The sequence below is a fragment of the Barbatula barbatula genome (assembly GCF_947034865.1).
Source record: "Barbatula barbatula genome assembly, chromosome: 15".
NCBI lineage: Eukaryota > Metazoa > Chordata > Actinopteri > Cypriniformes > Nemacheilidae > Barbatula > Barbatula barbatula.
The window spans coordinates 8,078,788-8,103,236 of NC_136778.1; the positions used below are offsets into that span (position 1 = coordinate 8,078,788).

Here is a 24,449-nt window from a genome sequence, read left to right on the forward strand (position 1 = left end):
TTTCTCTATTGTCACTGACAAAGACTACTGCTATATGTAACAAGAACAATGAAAGTTAGGAAGGAGGGTTAAGGAAGGAAAAACTAAAACGAACTGGCTTTTGTGACGCTTTGGGTGGATGGAGAGCATGTTGTGTAGTTAACAGTTGAAGTGTTTCATTCGAGCCTGGCCATTTATGGCTTTGCCATGCAAGCAAAGTTTAGCTAAATAAGTTTATGGCCATCCAATGTCTATCATTTCGGTAATCTTTGACATTAAAATTACTTTTGCATCTGTAATAGAAGGATAAACAGCATTTTCAATCTGCTTGTCATTATTTGACCTTATGTTTTACAATACCAACAATAAAAACAGGACAACTAGTTAATAATCATATGGTACTTCATTATTTATTATGTCAACATAAATACATAAGGTACAAAATATAGGACTGGGGTTCGAAGTCACGCAACATCTTCCATGTAGTCTGCACCCAAGCTTATCTGCGAGACGCTTATATCCTGAGTGCTTTCATCAAGCTTAAAGACAAAAAAAGAAAGGACTATTAGAATCACTGTGATGCATAACGTTTCTTTCTGTGGTGAAAAAAGTCAGAATAACGATTTACCATATTTATTACAGTGCAACTCAACTCCGATCATGGAGGGCCACGGCCCCAGAAACTTTAGTTCCAAACCCAAACAAATACTGCAGTTTCTCCATGATCGGAATTGAATCGGCCTGCTATACAATGAAATGAACACTTACTTCCTTTTGCCAAGTCATTTGAGTTCTTTAAATAGCCATTTCTGACATCAATAGAACATCCTATTTTTACTTCTGTTATCAGACACAATTCACAGTTTGATCAATGAGGCCACTTTTAGGAATTGTTTCTCGTCATACAGAATTATGTAATGCTACACGGATCCTAACTGATATGAGATCAGTAATAACTACCAACATAACAGCTTTGACACTTGATTATTATGGTTTCAAGTTCATGAAGCATTAACATTTTTTTGAAAGCCCATCAAAAGGGGTCAAATGTAAAAACACTCAATGCATTTAACAACCAATTTTGCTTTCTGATGTCAGTTAAATGATTAAGAACGCCATTACAAGTACCGTCGTCATAAATAAAGACATTCTTCAAGAGAGATGTTTATACCTTATCACTAATGTCAGGCCCCTCTATTGACACCTCCTCCTCAATCTCCTCATCGATGCTCACCTCACTTTTAGAGTTTTCAGAGCGGTGACTGAAAAACGAGAGAAATAAAACATTCAAACACTCCATCATGAAGGTGAGTAGAATAACACAAGACTAATGAAACAACCAAATATTGTTTACCTGTTGAAGTCATCGTCATAGTCAAGCACTTCATCTGTGCACACAGCATCTTTTGGAAAAGAAGAATGAGACGTGAAAAATTTAGAAGATTTGCAGGTGACAGGAAAAAGAGAAGTTTTGTGCCAGAGAGAAAAAAGGTCATACCCAGCAAAGGAGATCCAGTATTCTCATTTGGTGCTTGAAAATTTTTAACACCATTATCTTTGGAACAAAAACGATCTAAAATGACAAAAAAAGAGCAAAGATAAACAAATATATTACATAGCATTACCGTATATGAATATATTTATTTTCGGTCTATATTATGCAAAGGTTTATTGGAGTTATAGATATAAACATATATAAATAAAGTAAAAATAAAAATAGCAACGTTTCATCGGACGCACGCGCCTGGCCTGAAGTTAACTTCCAGTCTGTGTTTAGTTATATGATATTTATATTTTAAATTATATTAAGTGATAGTTCACCCAAAAATGAAAAAATGGGTTACCCACCCATTTTTTTTTTGTTCTTTAAATACTATAGGAGTCAATGGGGGATGAGATCTGAAGGCAGAATTTCTGCCTTTGGGTGAACTATCCCTTTAATTGTATTAAATTAAATTTCAACTTCTCAACAGTTACAGCTTCTTTGCGGAGGTCTACTGGAAGTTAAGTTTGGGCCACATAATGTTTGTTTATGTTGCTGCTGTAAAAACCATCTATAAATAAATAAACTGCAACAACCCATTTATAAAATCGATCAGGGAAAAATATGTGACGTAAAAGTGGAGATATACCATTCTTGTCAGATGCAGGATCTTTCTGTCTGCTGTCGGCAGGGACTGATCCTCCCGCGCTCTTTAATGGTGTATCCGTGGAGAGAGCTTTTCCTGAAATGCTGCCCGATGTCTCTCTCCTGGGAAACAGAAAGACAAGACTTTCAGCAAGACTGAATCCATTTCTGTGAAGCAAGTTGACAGCTACATAATGAGAAGCAGAAGAAGAGGGAAGTCACAGTGGGAGACAGAATGAAACAGCCCAGCTCACCTGGGTTCAGAATCAGGGCTGGGCCTGTTTTCAAAATCAGAAAGCAAGTCCTCTCCATCAACCTCTTTATCACTGCCTATAGCAGACAGGCTGAGAGCAGACAGAGGAAGAGCGTGTTCATCCATAATAACACATACCGTAAACACACAGGCAGAAAAACACGGTCACGTACGAAACATGCAAAGTGGAAAGGAGGAAAAGAGGGAAAAAATGTAATGTAAAAAAAGACACAATGACAATATCTACAGTATCCATGTCCTTTTGTCACCAGTTGCCTAATTTTTAGATTATGGCAGGGGACTTCAATCCTTTTCAGATTATGAACCCATTTGGTGAATAAAGAACCTGTTGTACATTAAAATTGTATTTGGTTCAATTTAACGTTACAAAAAATAGTCTGAGATTCAGCTGGTGGAACATTTGATGAAGACCCCAATGTTATGGCATGAAAACTGTTACAATGAGTTTACAAATACCCCCAATAGGGCAAACAGCCTGATTGTGCATCCATGGGTCAGATGGCTGCGGTGGGCTTGAATGGCAGCGTGATCACTCCATGCACACTCACTCATTGAGGCTAGTGCCTCTCCTCATTTGGGAAAAGGATCGCCCTGACAGGCATCCTTCTTTCGGCAAAAGTGGACTTCTCACGAGGGGGGGAACACAGACAGATCACAGACACAGTGACAGAGAGAGAGAGAGAGGCAGGGAGAGAGAGAGAGAGATAGAGAGAGAGAGAGAGAGAGAGAGAGAGAGAGAGAGAGAGAGAGAGAGAGAGAGAGAGGGAAAAGTGGAAATAACAACAAGAAAAAAGAAGGACAAAGGTGCAACAGCTCCAAAGGCAAGATCAACCCATTGTGTATGTCTATACCAGTGTTTCTCAAAGTGTGGGGCGGGCCCCACTCGTGGGGAATAGAGACATGACAAGTGGGGCGCGACAAATGGGTGGACATGTTGTCATTTTTTATTCATTACTTTATTATTAACCATACATTCAAAATAAAACAACGACTCATTTAAATGTAAGCCTTACTTACATAAGCAAATAAATTGCAAGAATGATTTTACGTCAGAGGTTTGTGATATGGAATGAAAAGAAAACTGGAGATTCGGATACAGAAGTGAAAACCAAGACTAAAGATTATTACCCTTTTGTTTTTGGCTATTGGGGACAGGCGGGGCTCGTATTCATACACTACCTCCAAAGTGGGGAATGGCAGAGTTTGAGAAAGTTTGAGAAACACTGGTCTATACAAACAAGTAAAACTGAATCATAGTGAAATAAATGTGCTAGGTAAAAAAGGAAGTACTTACTCTTTTTGGCCAAAAGTTTTTTCAGAAAGCCTCAGCCCTGAATAAGGCTTATCTGCTGATGGTAAACTACTGTTCTCACGTGCAAGAGACAATGGGGAAAAAAGGAAGACAAAAGTCAGACAAAATACTTCTCTGTATCCTATATAACATCAGTTATTTTAGTTGTATAGGGTTTATAAATGTCACTTAGAGGAACAGTTCACACAAATATGAAAATTCTGTCTTCATTTGCGTCAAGTTGTTACAAATCATTATAAAAAAAAAATTCTGTTTAACTCAAAAGAAGATATTTTGAAGAATGTAGGAAAGCAAAAAATTCTAGTGCACTTTGGGGGCCATGGACTGTTTGTTTACAAGCATTCTTCCAAAAGTATTTCTCTGTGTTGGTCAGAACAAAAATAATTTATACAGATATGGAACAACTCTAGGGTGAGCAACCATGACAGAATTTTTATTCTTAGGTGAACTGCCCCTTTAAGGGCAGGGTTCAACTGTAAAAAGTAAATTTAGGTATTCAAAAAGATCAAAATGTTCCTGAAATTACTATCTACGGTGCTGGTGGGTAAGATCAAGATGGTGTTTTAATTTCATGGTCTTTCAGTCTAATCGGAACATGTGGGCACAGAAAGCATCCATCGTTCATAACTCTGAATCACTGTCAGGGTGAATGCCTCACACTCATTTTTTTTACTGGTGAAAAAACAGTACTCCTTACCAGCCGTAGGTCTTCTGAGGTTTCGGAAGAGGATCGTCAAAGAATGAATCTCCTTCCTCGTCCTCATCCTCCAATCCTAGCTCCAGTGTTCTCCTGAGGGGGCTGAAAGCATTCTTCCCATCACCTGGTCCCCTCTCTGACTTATTGGACACTTGAACGGACCCTATATTCTTTAAAGACCCCAGTGTTTCATGTCTTCTGTCAGGAGCCTATGGGTAGGTTACAACATCATAAATACAGACCACATTTTTTTAAATCATGCGGAACATATTTATCTGATGTTAGCCACATAAACACTGTGTCTCAATAATATGGACCATGTCTGTATAACTTTGACAGGTTTGGAACCAGAAGACCTCTCGTTTTAAGATCGGGTGTGAGGTTGAAGATACGGGTGTGGTGTCAAAATGAGTGTGAAGACAGTCATCAAAGAATAGTTCCCTTTGAACTCAGTTGATTTCAAACACTACGTTCTCAAGTAAAGCTGTCTTCGATTTGAGACTTCCTGTGAATGTATGATTCAAATATAAAGATTTGACAAAACTTACAGGAACAGTGGGTTGTTTAAAAGCCTATTCTGAAACAGCCATTATTCATTTCATTCCGATTACATACGCTGATTAAAACGTTGTAATTTAACCCACTCACAAAGCAAATACTGGATTTTATCCCCACTTTTTATAGACTTCTTTACTTGAGATGAGATGTTTCACCAAAGAGATGAAAAGATAACAAATTAAATCGTGTTATCAAAAAGAGAATTGGTGAGAGATTAGCAAGTTAGTTTGTAAGTCATAGATTTATTTTCAGAATCGTAACTGGTGGTTAGTTGTAGCATTGTCAGTACTTTTGCCTTATAAAGCATTTAAATAGATTCATTTAAATTGTGTACTCTACAACCGCTCTACAATATCAAACGCTAATGGCAAGATGGCTCCAATTCAACCATGGGCTATAATCACATTACCCCCAAGTGAACAGCAAGTTGTATTTCTTATTTCAAAAAAAGAGAAATGAACTGCAATCAGATGTAAAGTGAGACAGTAAGACGACAGTATTTCAAAGAAGAACGAACCCTAATTTTGACACGAATGTTGAAAGTGCTTCTCCATTAACAGCCAAATGTGTTCATACAGCACTTGTGTATGAATGAGGCATAACATCTAAAGGAAGCCGCATGGTTGAGCTGATCAAAAGAGCTCCTGAATCAGACGCACTCTTGCTTTACCTTCGGGTCAGCATTCTCATCCTGCGCTGAACTGTGCTTAACAAATCCTTTATACCTGGGTATCTGAGCACCAGAATACAGTCATCAGCTTCCCTCAATAGACAACACTGACAAGCTAGCCTTACCAAAATCAATATGATTGTGGATAGAGTTGGAACATAAAAAACAATTACATTTTAGTTGTTTTGATGGGACAAGAAGACAATGATGGCTTATATGACGCATTGATTACTAACAAACAGACATTTTGCAGACGAGTTTAAACGAGGATATTTCAATTAGTAAGATGAAGAATTGAAATAATTAAGATGTCTTTTTTCATTAATTTAATCTTCAATGAAAAAATATAAATACATTCATACACATATATATTTATTGCATTATTTTCAGTATATGTATTTAATAAACGTGTATATATATATATATATACCTATGTAAAATCTATAGGATTATGCTATGTAAGTCACTTTGGATAAAAGCTTCTGCCAAATGCCTAAATGAAATGTAAATGTGTATATATACATGTACCTATGTATCTATATATGCATCTATATCTATATCTATATATACACAGTAACTCACAGAAGTGAGTACACCCCTCACATTTTTGTAAATATTTTATTACATCTTTTCGTGTGATAACACTGAAGAAATTACATTTTGCTACAGTGTAAAATAGTGAGTGTACAGCTTGTGTAACAGTGTAAATTTGTGGTCCCATCTATAAAACTCAACACACAGCCATTAATGTCTAACTGCTGGCAACAAAAGTGAGTACACCCCTAAGTGAAAATGTCCAAATTGGGCCCAATTAGCCATTTTCCCTTTGTCATGTGATTTCGTTAGTGTTACAAGGTCTCAAGTGTGAATGGGGAGCAGGTGTGTTCAGTTTGGTGTTATCGCGCTCACTCTCACACTGGTCACTGGAAATTCAACATGGCACCTCATGGCAAAGAACTCCCTGGGGATCTAAAATTTTTTTTGCTCTACATAAAGATGGCCTATGCTATAAGAATATTGCCAAGACCCTGAATCTGAGTTGCAGCATGGTGTTCAAGACCATACACCGGTTTAAAAGGCAAGGTCCTCTCAAAACAGGCCTCGCCTTGGTCGACCAAAGAAGTTGAGTGCACGTGCCCAGCATATCCAGAGGTTGTCTTTTGGAAATAGACGTATGAGTGCTCCCAGCATTGCTGCAGAGGTTAAAGGGGTGGTGGGTCAGCCTGTCAGTGCTCAGACCATACGCCGCACACTGCATCTGCAAATTGGTCTGCATGGCTCGCGTCCCAGAAGGAACCCTCTTCAAAAAGATGATGTACAAGAAAGCCCTCAAAAAGTTTGCTGAAGACATCCAGACTGATTACTGGAACCGTGGTCTGATGAGACCAAGATAAACTTATTGGGTTCAGATGGTGTCAAGCGTGTGTGGCGGCAACCAGGTGAGGAGCACAAAGACAAGTGTATCTTGCCTATAGGCAAGCATGGTTTTGGGAGTGTCGTGGTCTTAGGCTGCATGAGTGCTGCCGGCACTGAGGAGCTACAGTTCATTGAGGGAACCATGGATGCCAACATGAACTGTGACATACTAACGCAGAGCATGATTCATCCCTTCGGAAACTGGGCACCAGAGCAGTACTCCAACATGATAACGACCCAAACACACCTCAAAGACGACCACTGTCTTGCTAAAGAACCTGAGGGTGAAGGTGATGGACTGGCCAAGAATGTCTTCAGACCTAAATCCCATTGAGCATCTGTGGGGCATCCTCAAGCGGAAGGTGGAGGAGTGCAAGGTCTCTAACATCCACCAGGTCTGTGATGTCATCATGGACGAGCTCTGGTGAACTCCATGCCCAAGAGGGTTAAGACAGTGCTGGAAAATAATGGGGGTCACACAAAATATTGACACTTTGGGCCCAATTTAAACATTTTCACTTAGGGATGTACTCATTTTTGTTGCTAGCAGTTTAGACATTAATGGCTGTGTGTTGAGTTATTTTGAGGGACGGCAAATTGACACTGTGAATTCACTACTTGACATTGTAGCAAAGTGTCATTTCTTCAGTGTTCTCACATGAAATAAAATATTTACTAAATATGAGGGCTGTACCCTTTTCTGTAAGATACTGTATATACAATTATACTGTGTATATATATATATATATATATATATATATATATATATATACACGAATATGGTTGTTAACAAAAAAAGTAGAACAAAAATTTAATAAATGGTTGTTTAGACATTTAAATTACACTTAAAAATTCAATATTGGTTATAAAATAAATACACAAGAAAAAAAAACCATATCCTTTAAAACAGTCATCTTGTGTGCCATAAGATTTTGTAGAGAGTACTCTTGGTAAAACCCCTTTTTCCTTTGTACATTGTACATCACCCAAAGATAAGAGATATGGTGATAACACACACACACACACACAACGAGAGCAGACAACTTCTATTCATACAATAACTGATATTCTGAGGTTAGACCCATGAAGTTAAGATTAAGTAAAAATGTATGTGGTATGAAAATGATCTGGGTTATAAAACAAAATGGGGGAAATGTACACACTGTAGGTTTTGCATACTTCTAGTTTAATCTTTAATGATGTAAACTGGCTGAACAAACCCAGCAAAATGTAACATTTTAAATAGATAAATTACATGCGAGACAAAGTGGCAACACGTTACTTGTAATACCAGAGATCATCTGAAAGGAAAGTATGTGAAAGAAAGATAAGTAAATAAATACAGACAGACAGGAAGTGAGTTTACCTTGCTGGCGGAAGATGAAATGATTCTATCTTCAAAAGTTTTATTTGACAAGTAAAGTGCATCACTGCTATCATTTGTAACCTATGAGAGAAATAACAGGTGACACGGGTCATAAAACTAATACACACCTCACAAGGAAAAAGTTTTGTTTTAAAGGTTACTAACCATGCTTCGACATTGTATGAAGAGGCGTTTGTACATTCCCAGAAAGTCCTGAAAGTCTATAGCTGAAAATAAAAAGATTGGAGAGGGACAAGAATCAAAGCATGAAAAGCAAATGCCTGTGAAAATGACTATAAGAAAACCTAAAATGCAATTATTCCTCTTTTCTCATTTCATTTATAGGTCAACAAAAGCCAGATTATCATTAACACATGAAACATTTGCATCCCTAAACAGTGAACTAAGCAAAATCATGGGTCTCTCATACTCACAGGTGCTTGTGTCCGTGCTTTTGTCTTTGAGATCCTCATTGACATAACTTTCCAGCATGTTTCTTTTAATTTGCAAGTAAGAAAAACAAGCAATTTATTTGGTGAGAAATCCAGCCTTCCAGAATTAAAACAGCAGCACTAAATTATTAAAATAGCGTTTCACTTACTAGTTTATAAATGTTACAAAAATTACAAAAAAACTTAGAAAAACAATTCTGGATTTTATTTTTTGTATACATGTGTTTCAATGATAAAAGCCACGACTACAAAGAGAGGGACTGCAGCCATATAAATGTGGGAGGATGTAAACACTTTCAGTTATTACATAAACGAGAGTTTCAGTAGCATAAAGGGAACATATTTCCTAGAGGTCTTGGTGTTCGGAGTCCTCAACGCTAAACCATACCTGCTGAAGTGGGGAAACAGATCTGAGAAAACGGCAACAATTGAATCTCTCTGTATTTCGCCACTTTGGTTCTGTGAAATAACAAAATTTAAATATATCACACGTTCACACAATCCATTGCTTATGGATATTCCAAATAAAATATACCTTGTCATAAGAGTCAAATTTTTTACGGGCATCTGAGATTTGACGGGGCGACAATTCCTAAACAAGGAAGATTAATTTTCATTATATACGCTACTAAAACATAATAGTTTTAAAGTGGATAAAAAGAGCAATTAAAAGTAGACAGGATTTTACAAAGTACAACCACAAAACTTGAAGCGCTAGTGGTGTGATTTAGAAATGTATGATGCAGACAAAATGTCTAGAAGTAGGACAAGCTTGTTTTGCGCAAGTATCTTAACAGGAAACCTTTTCTTGCAACACCACTTGAAGATGTTCATTTACATCACCCTTCCCTTGTGTGACCTGAATAATTCACTTTGGGCTTTGTGAAATGTGGGTAAACCAGTGATATGAATCAACCAAATACATGCACTCCAACCACAAGTGAAATAAGTGGGTTAGCAGCACTATTACTAGTCTGTGGCTGTATCTGCTCCCGAGAGCAAGCAAACCCTACCTGTGTTTACTGTTCGTGTGGGTGCAAAAAATAGGTTACAGACAGATTAAGAGAGATAAAATATGCCAGTGATGGTAAAGTACCTTGGGAAAACTTTTGTCTGTGACTTTGTCTCCCTGAAAAGAGCATGGAGAGAATAAATGTCAAGCAATGAATGACATTGATGTATATGATCGGCTGAAATACAGGTCATGAAAGATCACCTCTCCAAAAATGGAAGTCTTTTGTCGACTTCTCTTGACCAGCTCTAGAAGAAGAGGGGTGTTTCGATTCACCTCTGACTCAGAGATGCTGAGCTCCTTAGACAGACTTTCGCGAGTTTCTAGCCCGTTCAGCTAAATAACGGAGTGGGAGACATAATTCGGAATTTTACTTTAGATGAAAGAGATTAAACATGAGTAATAAGAGGTTTACATTTCAAAGACAATGCACACATCTGCGTGATCTTTTTTGATTGGCAATACCATGCGATTCATATAACCATGCAATACCAATGAAGGTAAAAACAATGACGCCGCACCGTGTTGATTTCTGGTTGGAACACAGCGAGAGTGAAGTCTAAATTAAAGACTTGCAAGAAGTCAGTGATGAGACCCGCTACTAGGCGTCCTGCAAAAAATGAGACGCAATGAAAATGTTCGCAACAAATGCATAATGTTATCGGAAAAAATTCCAATGTCTTACCATCCTTGGTGTTAAGAGACTTTTTTAGGTTTTCATTCACAAGAGGAGTTTTATTCTATTAAACAAAGACAGCTTTATGAGGATTTCACACCGATTCACACACAAATTGAACACAACAGCATTTAGTAGGTAAAAGCTAAAACTGTTTATAATGACCTCAACTTTGTCTTGTTCCTCCAAAGCAAGAAAAACAGCTGCACGTAATTCTGCCTGTAAACAAGAGAAACCCTTTACCATAAAGCACAATTTAAATACATATAATAGATGAATAAATCATATTCAAAGCTGATTCACACCCTAGATGATTAGAGCCCTGTAATCTATTTTAAAAGGGGAAAACAGATGTTTTAAAACGATCCTTTCAGCAATGTTGTCACATCAGTGACTGTTGTGCATTTGTTGCCCATAACAACTTTAGCAGTAGTATGCTATGCTAACAAACAATTGATCGCCTAGAAAAAAAATGATCCAAAATGTGAGACTTGGCTGTTTTCAGACTCATGAGACTTTAGTCAAAAACGTAGAAAATACCTTAATTTTATTCAAAACCCCGCTGTTTTCCAAGTTTTGGATCAGTAGATCTCTTAGTTCCGTGTCCTCCTCTGTGGCAGACATCTTCACTGTATGTCATGTGACCAGTCGGGTGCGCAAACCAGCGCCACCTGACGACGGTCACAGGAGTTTTAATGTCCAGTGCAAATGAAAGCGGTTTTATTGATCTAAGTGGTCAACACTGTATTTGAGTAATGGTGGTTTCTTTGTGTCTATAAAGCAAGTGTCGTTATGACTCGATTACTCCTCGACATTATGATAACTAGGCAAAGCTGTTTGTCACTATGGAAGGTAAATCCTGCCAAATGTAAAAAAATAAATAAAACAATGAAAATGAAAACCAGAATTACATTACTGCTCGCACAGTATGTGCCAAAATGAAAAATAAAATGGTTTCGTTTTTATTTTTACACTAATAATGCATTGCTCCTGTCAAATTGAAAAAGAAAATGCGATTTTGTCATTTCATTGTCACTTAAATCTCGAGCCAAGACTGAAGATATGAAAACGCAAATGTAAAATAGAAATTGAAAAAAAATTTTTTTTACAAATGTTTTTATTAATGTTCACGCAATAATACTGACACAATTTAAATTTAAAGTTGATTTTTTAATTTTCAAAGTCATGCAAATTACATGATAATTAGTGGGTGTGATGAGCGTCTGCATTACTGGTAACGCCCACCAAAACATCATACGCATTTATTCGAATGAACCTACCTTGTTAGGCGCTTGGTCTTGGCTCTTTGTAATGATTACGACTGACTGTGCCTTGTTCAATACCGAAAAGTTGCAGTGTGATGCTCTGCATCTCTGTAACAGACGTCTGAAGAGTGCAGATGAAAGAAGTTATTTTTTTTATTTTGGCACAAATTGTGCACGCAGTTATGTGTCATGAACGTGGAGGGTGGACGAACCCAAGTGCAGGCAGACACGGGGATGAAGGGGTTAACAAAGACGTTTAATTATAAATAACAAGGACAAAACAAAAACCCACGAGGGGGTAAAACAAGACAGGATAAATAATAATGACACTAGGACACGGACTAACTAGACTGAGGAAACACTAGGACAAAACTCAACACAACTAGACTCACTAAACACGAGGTAACAAGAATTAGACAAAAGCACGGTAGTATCGAAATCCAACTTACAGACTGAGTAAGGCATATAACATACAATGAACGAGCACAGGACAATGAACGCGAGGATGATTGACTCAGGGAAGGTTAACGAGACAAAAGGGCGGGAAACACCGACGAGACACGAGAAAGCACATGGCAAGTCAGAATCAAAACAAAGCCATGACTTTCTCACACAAAACCTAAGGCTATGCCATGACTCCGCTGCAAGACAAAGAATAAACATGACATGATAGCGGAATCATGACAGTTATGTATAATGAAATTGCTCATCTGGTTTTCATTTTCATCGTTCAATTTATTTATTAAAATTTGACAGGATTTACCTTACCATATGTCTCAGCTTGTGATGGCACATCATTTTTATGACAGACACGCTCATGAATGTAATTTATTTAATGTAGTCCTTGTAAAAATATTACCCCCATATAGGTGTGCACAAAGTTAACTTGCACACTTACATGAAAGGCAGTAATTAACATACAGAATAAAAATGGACATTGAATGTGGCAACACAAGTTTTATTGAGTAAGAGATGTCAACACCAGCATGATAAAAATTGTACAAAGTTCACAATTTCAAAATGAAATATCACTGCAACTTGTGATCTTAAACACTTAGATCAAAAAAAGTATCATATTAACCGAAATCATGCCATGTGGTTGAAAAACAAACTAATAGAGAAAAAGAGCTGGATAGAGGAAGAGAGCAAGAGACATTAAGAAAGCTATGTTTCTTTCTTTCTTTTTTTAATAGAAAAATCCTGGTTTAAAATGGTTAATTAAAATCCATTTGAAATGGAAACTTGTAACCTGATGATTTCACAATTATTAATAAGAAAAGTATTCTGCATTCAAGCATGTGACACCATAGATAGTTTTCTATTTAAATAGTCACAGATAACCTTTTGAAGTAGATAGTACAATATGTGCCAACTGAAAATGAGCAGCGGAATTGTGCTTAAAATCCCCTTTTCTGTCTAATCGGTGATGATAGTGGATGAAAGGATATTGTATTTTGCTATCAGTGTTAAAAGCATTACTATCTTGGAAATAAGCTGCATACACAAAGCTTCTGGAGAGATTAATGCTCTGTTATGGGGAGAGCAGGTGTCTGAATATTACAAAACAATAAATAAGAGTGACCAGCACCATTTGCATGAGCTCTCTGAAAACACAATGCTAGCCTTAATAATACACAAATAAGAAAGAAAGCCCCATGTAGAGCCAGCATCAGCCCAAGTCATTTCACACTATAAAAATCACTGTGAGTCATGCTTGGTAAACACAAACAACTTTAAAATCCACCAATGAAATCAGCTCTGTATGTGACTTTGCTTGATGCTTGAAAGGGCTTTGAGTAAATGGAGATGATCTTGGGGTTTCCAGACTATACACTGTAAAAAATTCTGCCGTAATTTGACGGTAAAATACTGGCAGCAGGGTTTCCAGCTGCGGACCGTTATTTTACGGTTTCACTCATTTACGGCTTTCTGTAAATTAACGGTAAAATCCTGGCAGCAGGGTTTCCAGCTGCGAACCGTAATTTTACGGTTTCACTCATTTACGGCTTTCTGTAAATTAACGGTAAAATCCTGGCAGCAGGGTTTCCAGCTGCGAACCGTAATTTTACGGTTTCACTCATTTACGGCTTTCTGTAAATTAACGGTAAAGTACTGGCAATATGGTTTCCAGCTGCGTACCATCATTTTACAGTTTTATTAAATAGCATATTTTCAGTAAAATACTAGCAGCAGAGTTTCTGAATGAATGCTTTTTATTTAAATAAATTAAACAACAGACTGGCAAAGATGAGAAGAGGAACCATAAAATTACCAAACAGATATGTTGTGCATAAAGAACCCAGTCTATAGACATATTTAAACAGATAAAAATTTATTATTATTTCTCCATAAACAGATACTGTGCAAAAAGAACAGTCTATAGACATATTATCTAAACTTCTTAAACAATAGAAAACATTGTATTATTAAACCTTGAATGGGCAAAGAACTTTCCACCATCTGTGACCAACTTCACATGCTGGTAGTCTGAAAGATAGGAAAAAAAACTTTAAGCAGAGTATCTATAGAAGGTATCTCTAACCCTACTCTTGGAAAGCTACAGTCTCGCCACGGTGTTTAAAATGAATGAAATGTGCACTGTGTGTCGATGGTCACGTCAAACAAATTGCCCCAAAAATAACGCAGACTTGTTGCATGATGATGCTCTGCCTGTGTAACTTGTGAATTTTCGTGTAACAGCCACGACTATGCTGATCCATGAGAAAGACAATGGAGCTCAAAATTATAAAAACGCGGTGTGTTCAGCAACACAGAGTACATTACTTAATAAAACGGCCTGCTTTTATAACAGAATGCAATTCAGTAGAGAGGCAACCTTTGGATTAACTGATGAATATTTTTACTCACCACCTTGCCGGTCTTCTTGGAGACCTTTCCTCTGCAGGTATTAGAGACTCGTTCTGGTTTAATTCCAATTAAGCGTCTAGGTTCAACAAATTTTCACAGAATACAATAACCATTTGTTAATCATTCTGATTGAAGAATTTATATACACTAAACAGTGAAAGGATGGAAAACTCTTAGAGGTCGTACCTTTGAAGAAATTCTTAAGTGCAACCAGCCTCCTCCTGATACTGCAGATGGAAGATGTACACTCAAATATAATACGGCCCTCTAGACTAAGCATCCATCTTACAACATTTGCCTGCCCTCCAATGTCTAAAATGAAAAAAAAAAACATTTACATTATAATTTCAATGAACTGCCTTTGAGATTGCTTCATTTGAACAACCGGTTACCGGTGACACTAACCGAGCATAATCAGACGAGGACTGGCAGGTAGAATGAGTGTCTTCTCAACATCAGATGAAGATGCAGTAATCTGTAGAGAAAACACAATACATGGAAAAACATCAAAAAATTACTTCAATACAGAAATTTTAATAAATTACTAGTGGAAAGAAAATGCATAAAACAAGTCCATCTTCATGTTCCTGAAAACGGGACCGCTGAAGATTGATAAGCAGGTGGGCCATCTCTGTGTTATCCGTATGGGACAGAACAGTCTTCATTCCTCCCGTCTCTAATGTGTGATTTAAGGTGCTTATAAAAGGTCCTTCAGAGTTTACACCTGACTTGACACAAAAAAAACATTAGATGTTAATTCAAATAAGGTCACTGACACAGATCGGATAACAGTGAGTTACTTATTGCAAACAGGCACAATTAAACCTGACATGAGAAACATGCATATGTCTCAGAAATGCAGGTGTAGTACTACATATGTGTCCACAAAGCTTGCAAAAAAACATTGCTTATCTTTAACACCACGAAACAGCACAAGTCTGAATTTCATTCATTTATATCTGGAGGGATTTAACGTTACCTCAGGTAATAGTCACTTTACGGCAATTTACCAAGTCTTCTTGGTCTAGCTAACGTACAAAAGCATACCACACATGTAATATATTGCGCTAACACACACAAAACTGTATTTTTTACTTTATTTGAAGTTATTAAGTAAATTATTATGTTATATATCGACGTTGTACTGCATGCGCTTATCGCCAATTTAACGAAGCAAACCACCAGTCTACTGTACCGTATTTGCAACAGAACGTGTGTGTGGAGACACAAAACTCATTTAATAATCAAACTTGAATCCCATGAGTTTCTTCAGACGAGACTTGAAATGAAATGTATGCAGCTACGAAAACCGCGAGGTGTCACACTGACTAGAATTCATTCAGCAGGTCCGCCACTGACTCTTGTGCTGCGGAGTAAGAACCCGAGCGGCGGGGGAGGGGAGAGCAACTAGACTGGTTTAGTTCCCATGATCGACTACCTTGTAAATAGCTTCAATTTGAGATTGAATCTGTAACGTTTCTACTACAACTTTTAGTCAAGGAGTGTCGTTGAATTATCTAACAGTTTCCCCCTTCCGCACCGCTTCTGATGCTCGTCAGTGGTGGCCATTTGAGAACTCTCTGGTTTGTGTGTCAGTCTAGGTAATTCGCGCCACGCAGCTCAGTCAAAATATATAAGTTTCGAAGCGCAATATAATAAAATAATAGATAAATACAAATAAAAACACTTACCTTGACAGTGTCTTGGAAGATATGGCCGTCTCCTGGCGTACTCGTGTTCTCGTTGACTTGTAAAAACGTCATCCGTAAATTAGCTAACGTTAGTTGCGCAAGTAACGTTACTGTTGTCATCGAGCCAAGAGCTTCAAAATATGACTGTTTTGTGTAACAAAATGTAGTTTTGAGAGTTGTTTAGACGAGAATGTATGTGTATAAAGTTCAGATCTGCTGTCGTTTAATAAAGATAGCGTCTATTAAAAAATTTGCTCCAACTGTTTCGGACAAGTGAGTCGATTTCACTTATGCACCCCGCCCAACGCAGCCTCACCTCGGCAAGTCTTTCTTAAAATCACCGCTGGCTGTGATGTCTCTGTTAAAGGGTGTATTTTTTATGAATACATTCTGAGTTATCATACCCGTTAGCCTTTCTCTTCCAAACTTTATTTCTATATCATCGACTGTATTTGTCTAAGGATCATCGATACTTTAAGGTTGAGTAAAACATGGGGTCATTTTGTTTCACCCCTGAAAAAACCCTTTAAATAGGGGATTTAATTATGTTATCCCTTTAATTATTTGTCCATGGGGAAATTGTTTTAACTGAGGGCAAAGTTAAATTGTACAACTTGTATATTTCTTACTGTGCAAACTTATTTTACTTTGTAATAAAGGATTGTGTAAATTATCACAGTAATGTTTTGAATTACTCTGTTTAAATGTAAATCCAGACTAAAAAAAGATTAACTCTGATTGCCTTTGTTTGCTATACAGCTCTTTGCGGTTAAATTCCGTAAACAGATTTACAGTTGAATGTTCTAATTTTACTAGCGAGTAATTAATTTACAGATCAATGGCTGTAAATTAACATTATTAAACCGTTTTTTAAAAGAACAGTATTTTGCCGTTAAAATTGGCCGTATTTTTACGGTAATATTTTACAGTGTAACTGTACATGTTCTTAATATATTATGGAGTAATATGAACTGTTCGTTTCAGTTACCCAACCCCCCCTCATAGTGATGGAATCTCCCACACGCTGACGTAATCTAGACCCGTACCGCGTCATTGTTTTATATCAAAAAGTTTACATAATGTGTTATTTCCACGATTCTTAGAGCATAAAGTGCCACTGATTTCTCATAAACATAAAAAAGCGATGAATATGAATCGCAGTTTACCACAAGTGGTAAGCCGACTTCTCTTAACACTGTATATAGTAGGAATCCACTGTCGTAATGCATGTAATATGATGAGTTTGCATTGGTGACACACTTTTATTAGTTGTGATGATGAAACTCTACACGATTGTTTGGACAAAATCTACAAGACGGGTGGCTGCTTTACTATAACACAATGACGGATGAATGGTGACGTTAACCCTGTATATCCAGCACACTGATAAAACGTTCACACACAGATTTACTTTCTTCCAAAAAACTTCCCACAATTCAAACATCTGGGCACCTCCTTGGTCTCCTGAAAGAAATAAAAACACCAAAACATGGAAACAAAGGTGTCCCTGTGCAAAATCGAACATGAGAAATGTTAAACCATAATGCATTCATCCTTAAGGACTTGATCACCCGGGTTTAAACCCTAAAACATGACTGTATTAAAAGATTTATATAAAACTTAATACTTTACATTTAGTAAAAAGATTCATCAGCTTTCTACTATGGTAAGAATAAGAAATTGCATATACCCAAACTTTTGCATCCCATATCTAAATAAATGATTGATTCGTTATCATATATTGCTGATATTCTATCATACTACCACTAAACATTTTACAGTCAATAAATTAATAATTCATGTTGGATTGTCTCCTTGAAATTTTCTGTATTGGCCTTACATTTAGCGAATGGATTTTGAAAATACGTGTCACTTTATGAAATATTTCTCTCTCGGTCTTGGGATATACACCAGTGAGTTTCCGTGTCATGATGTTTGCATTCACAAAAATTGTTTTTTTTTCCATCAATGTTGGGAATAAAAAAAACAAAAAACAAGCGGAAATTAAACGGAACAATACGTATACTGCATTAGAGTGCCCACACTGACCACTATAAATATGATTTCAGAACCAAAAGACAACGTTTCTCAATCTTTTTTTTTACAAAATGTAGCCAAAGTCGAACCACAAAAATGTACCACTGTACATCCATCGAACAGCCTGCGCAGCACATAGCTCCTATTCGTTCCGTAAAAAGAAGCTGATTGCCCTTACATTCCCGCAGTGTAACCCCCTCTGCACCTTTTTAGGATTTAAAATAATGGATGGTTTTTGTTTACAATTAATAAATACATATACACTAAAATGTGCATACATTAGCAGCTATAAACAGTACATCACATTATGTCAGGTCATATGAAAGATTTACAAAACATGAATGTTCCTCAAAACATTTGCCATTGGTAGCGTCATCTTAAAGCAAGGCAACAAATAAGTTATGTCGTTTCTCCAAAGCATAATAACAGAATAATAAGTAATGCCAAATAATACAATAAATTACAGCAGCAAAAAAATCATACGAGTTAGCCATACTTTTTACATGATGGTTTTCTTTTGATTCATATCCGTTTCATTTTTGCATTCCAACTCGGATCACATGATCCCAATACCTAGCCAAAAGCTGAACCTTATGTTTGCTGCAAGCTACACGTGGATGCCTTGAACTGCCTGCTTTATGTTCTCTAGGAGGGCCTTGTTCTCCGGGCTCTGGTACTGGTCCTGGTGAGTGTACATATCTGTCAAAGTGCTCACATACGTGTCAAAGTTTTGCTCGTTCATCGGCTCCTGTGGAACAGATTGGGATCATTGGAGGTGGATAATAAACATGTCATCAAATATAAAAATGAACATCCATTAAACAAATCATCTTAGGACTTATCACAGAAGGGGAAGGGAAGGGGAAAGTGGATATTTTAGGGAGGAATGAACCCACAAAGCATCCTTTAAGATTCTAACCTGAATATATGATACTAAAGCTAGAGTTTAGTGGAAAGTGAGCATAACTTGACCAACCATATTAACGTGGTCACCATTTGTTCTTCAAAATCAAACATAAGACTACTCTTAGTGTTTTTAATAATATATATCTGATGGATAACAAAAAAAGTTAATGCACATACATTATGTATGCATGCATTGGTGTGAAATTCATGCTTATGAGTATGTTGGTAATACTGGCATTCACATGTGATATAAAACAGATCGCCATGAATAGCAGACATCGATGTGCACAAGCTCAATGAGCGTCGCTGTGCCTGATAAATAATGTGTTTAACTATAGTAACATGAGTTTACTACCAAATAAATATGGCTCATATTGCGACCCCAGCTTTCTTATTGAATAGCCTGAAGTGGTTTTCAATATGCGGCAATGATAAGCTTTGGAAATTCACTGACTGCTATTATGATTGATATAATATGCATGGACCTGTGTGATGCATAAACGTTGTACTGTGTGTTACAAAAGAGGGAGGACTAGGGGAGGAAAATGATAGTGAGGAGAAGGATAAAGTTAGACTATGGAATATAAATCTCTTACTCTGTGGGGCATCTGTAAACAGCAGTAATTTTTAACAGGGGCCTCTTTCAGTGGCATCGGTTTCTACAGGAGGGAGAGGTGTAGAGAAAAGACTATTAGCCTGGCAAGACGCCAGAAGTCAGTGTTCTCAGTGACAGGCCTCTACACATTGCAAAAATGACAGATGTTATCTAACCACTGTAAAAAAATGAAAAGATTCTCGAGGCGTGGTTTTGGGCTCCTTGGATTTCGAGCTGGCGTAACCCTCTAAAGAACCTCTATACATCCTTCTGGGAAACAGTCCCCTAGAGCAGGGTTTCCCAACCTTTTTGACTCCAAGGCCCCCCACCATATTCAATCATCTTCAAACGCCACGTACACATACAAAAACTCAAGATTTCTACCCAATTAAGTAATTCAGTCCTTGACATTATCAGGAAAAGCGACTATTCATTATAAAAATGGCAAAATAATAAGAAAGAGTTTTTTTTCAATTTTTTTTTCAATTTTCAAATTGTCTAAATGAAACCCCAGCTAACTTGGAAGTCAGCTGGGGCCCCCTTGTGGGCCACGGCTCAACTGTTGAGAACCACTGCTCTAGAGGAATAGATATATTGAAGTTCTTTAAAGGACACGTACAAGTTCTCCAGAGGGTTCTGCCAGTGTGGCTTCTGAGAAACCCTAACTGCCACAAAAATCTTTTAAAGGAACAGTTCATTCAAAATTAAACATTCTGTCAGCATTTATTCACCCTCTTGTCATTTTAAACCGGTATGACTTTCTTCTGCAGAACACAACAAATTATATTTTGAAGAATGTTGGTAACAGAACAGCAGCGGCACCCATTGACTTCTATTGTATGGACACAAAACCAACACATATCAATGGGTACCGCCGTTGTTCAGTTACCAACATTCTTCAAAATATCTTGCTTTGTGTTCTGCGTAAGAAAGAAAGTCATACATGACTTGACAAGAGAGTGAGTAAATGACAGAATAAACATTTTCGAGTGCACTGTCCCTTTAATCTTTACAGTGTAAAGTTAACGTTAAATACAAAAAACAAGTCTGGATTGAACATTCGATGGTTGAGCGGTCTTGCAATGACACATGAATAGGCAACAGTTATCTGATGTGCAGTTTAAAGACCCCTCGTGACTTTAAATAACATCCTTCAGAGGTGGGGTGGAGAAATAAGGAGCCATATTCAAGAAGACATGTTTCAGTTGTTTACTAACATGGCTGCCACATTTGAACAGGGCTCATCCAATCCACCCCTGTCTCAATGTGTATGAAGGCACTATGATTAGATAATGTCGGAGCATCTGATCCACAGCGGCCATGTTGTTACTCAACTGAAAAGCAGTGGAGTTTGTTTTCAAAAATGGTCAGAAAAAGGGAGTGACCTCAGCACAGAAGCATATGGAACTGCGGAGAACTCAACAGACATAAAAAAGCAGATGGGAGAAACAATAGAAATTATAATTTCTTCCCTACTGGTGAGTTTGATCTGCAGACTCAGTCGAATGTTGTACCCGTGTCCAATTTATAAAAATCCCAAGCTTTCGACACAGACAAACTAAATCTATTCTATGCAGGTGAATTTCAAGCAATGTAGACATATTTCACACTCTTCTGATTTGTATTAAGTGTCCGTATAAATCATTGTCAAACATTTGGATCTTGACTTTGTTAAGCAGAGAACGTTCCATTGATCACTGATATATTCTTACCCCTTGGCGAGGCAGGTGCTAGTCTGTCTTTGGGTGCAGGTCCTCATGGCACTTACCATGTGAGGGAGCTGGATGTTGGCCAGACTGTTGATAAGCGACTGGCTGAGGTTGGCGAGCTCATGTAGAAGTGAGTCGTTCTGCTGCTCTATGACCTTGTTTTCATCTTCAATGGACTTCAGGTTGGTCTCCATGGTGGTGATCTGGCAGGAGATATAGAAAAGCATCTCTGTCACTGAATACACGGCCAGACCCTGACGTGATGGATGGCAGCTCGCCTTACTTGTGTCCTTAATTTGATCATATCTGACTCTACTTGATTGTTTGATTCGTTCAGGTCTTTGATTTCTTCGTCCAGTTGTTTGATCTCCTCGTCATTTTCTATGCCTAGAAAGGAAGACAGAGGAAAAAAAAAAATCACATGCTCTTATTATTTTCAACTAGAATTTCTGTCAAATGGACAGTTCACCAAAACATAAAAATTCTATCATCATCACTGTTACTCATGTTGTTCCAAATCTGTCGCTCAAGAACAACTCAAGTACCAAATCAAGATTTGGAACAACTTGTGGGTGAGTAAATGAAGACAGAATTCTCATTTTTGGGGGAACTGTTCCATTAAGTACAATTTCTTGAATTTATTAACTAGTTACAATTATGATAAATTCTGAAAATGTATGTACCTTTGCTTGCTCGCTGTTTGATTGTGAGCATTTCAACCCCTGTCATCCTGGCTTTCTTCATAGCAGATGTGGCACGTGGACAGCCGGAAAGACTATAAACATACAGTTACAAAATAGATAATACTTGACTTTCAAATTCATAAGACATGCTTTAAACATGCTATACCACTTCACAAGTGTACATGCAATGTCTGCTTTTAGTAGAAATTACTTCTAATTATTTGCCAAAGCAACCCAAGTACTTTAATTGGGTTTTGTTTGTAAGTTGTATTGCTTATAAAACTGTCTAGCGATGCCTTCTGCAACTTAAATAAAGGAACATTCATATGCACATTCACACAAACATTCATTCTGTATGATATTTTTAGCAATGCTTGCACACTTGTGTACCTCCGGTGGGTGAGAAAGCTGCCACTGACGTGGCCCGAGCCGTCGCACCCTGGAGTGGGGCAGGTCATGCCGTCTGTCTTGCCAGACTTCCAGGAGAAAGGCGCTCCGTTCACATAACCGTCTTTCTGACGTTTGGCGGCCAGTGGGCAACCGGATGCGCTGCGATGAGATGCGTACTTCCCTGTCACATGACCCTGGCCGTCACAGCCTGGCACTGGACACCTAAAGACATCGGTCACAGTGGCCATCAGTGTACACATAGATACACACACACACACACACACACACACACACACACACACACACACACACACACACACACACACACACACACACACAAAAGGTTCTTTGTCACAACCTGGTTTGCAGCTGGTCAAACCAGAGACATGCACATAGGGCTACACAGTTCATCGAAAATATAAGTATGAAGAAACAACCTGAAAAAACAGTCTAAGAGAAAAGCATCAACATTCATTTGGAATTAATTCAGATTCACTGTCATGCTGCTTGTTTGCAATGCAGTGCGCATATACTGTATGCCGCGAGCGTCTCGACAAAATAAAACACCCCCATTATAATCAACAGGGCGTGGATTTACTAAGCTACAAAACAGCAGAAAAACAATAATATAGAGGATAATAATCAACATGTATTATTTTGCCATAACTGTGCTACCTAAGTGCACAGACCCTAAACTATGTTGCTACTAAATTAACAGAATTTAGGGGAAAATGCACCTGATTGGCTCCTGGTCATCCTTGTCCTCCTTACTGTGCATTATTTTAATACCACTCTTCTTTGCCCGAGGACAACCTGACAGACTTTCAGAGCAAGAAACACATTTAACACTTTTGGGCAAGTCTGTATTTTCAATGTGTGGACATATTTGTGAGTCTTCACCTTCTGTGAGAGGCGTAGTTGCCTGTGATATGCCCAGAGCCATCACAGCCCAGTGTGGGACACCTGCAAGCGAGGAAAACATGTTTAACCTCTCGTCCTGAAGGTCAAGTGAGGTGCAGTTTAAACACAAGTGTGTGCTTACTTCAGATCCTGAGAGTTGGATGTCATCATACCACGTATGCCTTTGTCAGCCAGTTGGCAGCTTGATAGCCTTAAGAGAACATTTAAGCATTTAAAACTTCAAGCCTTAACTTTGACCTCAACACTGTGAAATCAAAATGATAGTCTTGTGGATTTTAGTGAACATGTAAGTTTTAAAACCTTGTATCTTTGTCTACCAGGCAAGCGTGAATGTCACATTCTGCATACATTAGATGCATGTCTATTTATACACTTTCTAAAATCACAATGTCCCTCCTCTAAATACTATCTGCAACAGACAAGCAAGTATCAAATCAAAAGTTATTTGTATGACAATTAAAATCTATTTTTAGGTAAAAGGGGTGAGGCCATTCAATGTAGCCTACGCCAAATCTTCCTGTTTTAAAAGAAAGTACATCAGCACATGCAAGTCAACAGCAGTCTTCAAAACAGTTCTGTCACAGTTTGAAGACCGAACCCAGACGCAGAGAGCAGTGAAGGGGTAAACACAAAATATTTATTAAAGGAAAACGAAAACCCACGTTGGGGGAACAATACACGATAACAAAAGGCTTTTCAAAAGGCAAACAAAAACTACCCACTAGGGGCAAGACTCGAAAACCAAGATAAGGAGAGGCAGGATCATTACACTAAGATGTTGTCATGTTTTCACAAACGTGCAATGTAGACGTGTTAGCTGTAGGAACAACATGGCAAATTCCAT

General features: G+C 37.8%; 2 protein-coding genes and 1 long non-coding RNA gene across 8 annotated transcripts in view; all 3 read right to left on the reverse strand.

Moving 5' to 3' along the window:
* Positions 1-364: 364 nt before the first annotated feature.
* On the reverse strand, positions 365-11,223 carry cep43 (centrosomal protein 43). Of its 6 annotated transcripts, XM_079474452.1 has the most exons (20): positions 11,081-11,209; positions 10,706-10,759; positions 10,550-10,604; positions 10,386-10,474; positions 10,069-10,200; positions 9,949-9,981; positions 9,388-9,444; positions 9,241-9,311; positions 8,835-8,896; positions 8,566-8,627; positions 8,401-8,481; positions 5,619-5,681; positions 4,391-4,599; positions 3,676-3,744; positions 2,362-2,451; positions 2,112-2,230; positions 1,478-1,552; positions 1,334-1,382; positions 1,151-1,241; positions 366-518 (listed from the first exon to the last, which is right to left on the reverse strand). In XM_079474452.1, the coding sequence occupies exons 1-20, from the start codon at positions 11,162-11,164 to the stop codon at positions 444-446; spliced, it is 1,620 nt and encodes a 539-aa protein (XP_079330578.1). In that variant the 5' UTR covers positions 11,165-11,209; the 3' UTR covers positions 366-443. The 6 variants fall into 6 exon arrangements, with proteins under 6 accessions (XP_079330580.1, XP_079330582.1, XP_079330578.1 ...); XM_079474454.1 differs by lacking the exon at positions 2,362-2,451 and having other exon boundaries at positions 365-518; positions 11,081-11,223; XM_079474453.1 differs by lacking the exon at positions 5,619-5,681.
* Positions 11,224-12,747: 1,524 nt separating this feature from the next.
* myt1la (myelin transcription factor 1-like, a) overlaps positions 12,748-24,449 on the reverse strand; it is a 51,015-nt gene continuing 39,313 nt past the window's right edge. Inside the window, exons 15-24 of the mRNA XM_079474186.1 lie at positions 23,727-23,795; positions 23,585-23,647; positions 23,422-23,505; positions 22,685-22,906; positions 22,295-22,386; positions 21,895-21,998; positions 21,671-21,814; positions 19,904-19,966; positions 17,292-19,149; positions 12,748-13,631 (exon numbers count right to left, since the gene is read on the reverse strand). Of these exons, the coding sequence (XP_079330312.1) occupies positions 19,009-19,149; positions 19,904-19,966; positions 21,671-21,814; positions 21,895-21,998; positions 22,295-22,386; positions 22,685-22,906; positions 23,422-23,505; positions 23,585-23,647; positions 23,727-23,795 (982 nt within the window). The 3' untranslated portion in view covers positions 12,748-13,631; positions 17,292-19,008. The remainder of the gene's footprint in view (positions 13,632-17,291; positions 19,150-19,903; positions 19,967-21,670; positions 21,815-21,894; positions 21,999-22,294; positions 22,387-22,684; positions 22,907-23,421; positions 23,506-23,584; positions 23,648-23,726; positions 23,796-24,449) is intronic.
* Positions 14,121-17,069, reverse strand: LOC306904893. Its single transcript, XR_013787675.1, has 4 exons — positions 15,079-17,069; positions 14,860-14,985; positions 14,674-14,749; positions 14,121-14,292 (listed from the first exon to the last, which is right to left on the reverse strand). It is a non-coding gene; the product is annotated as an uncharacterized lncRNA (long non-coding RNA).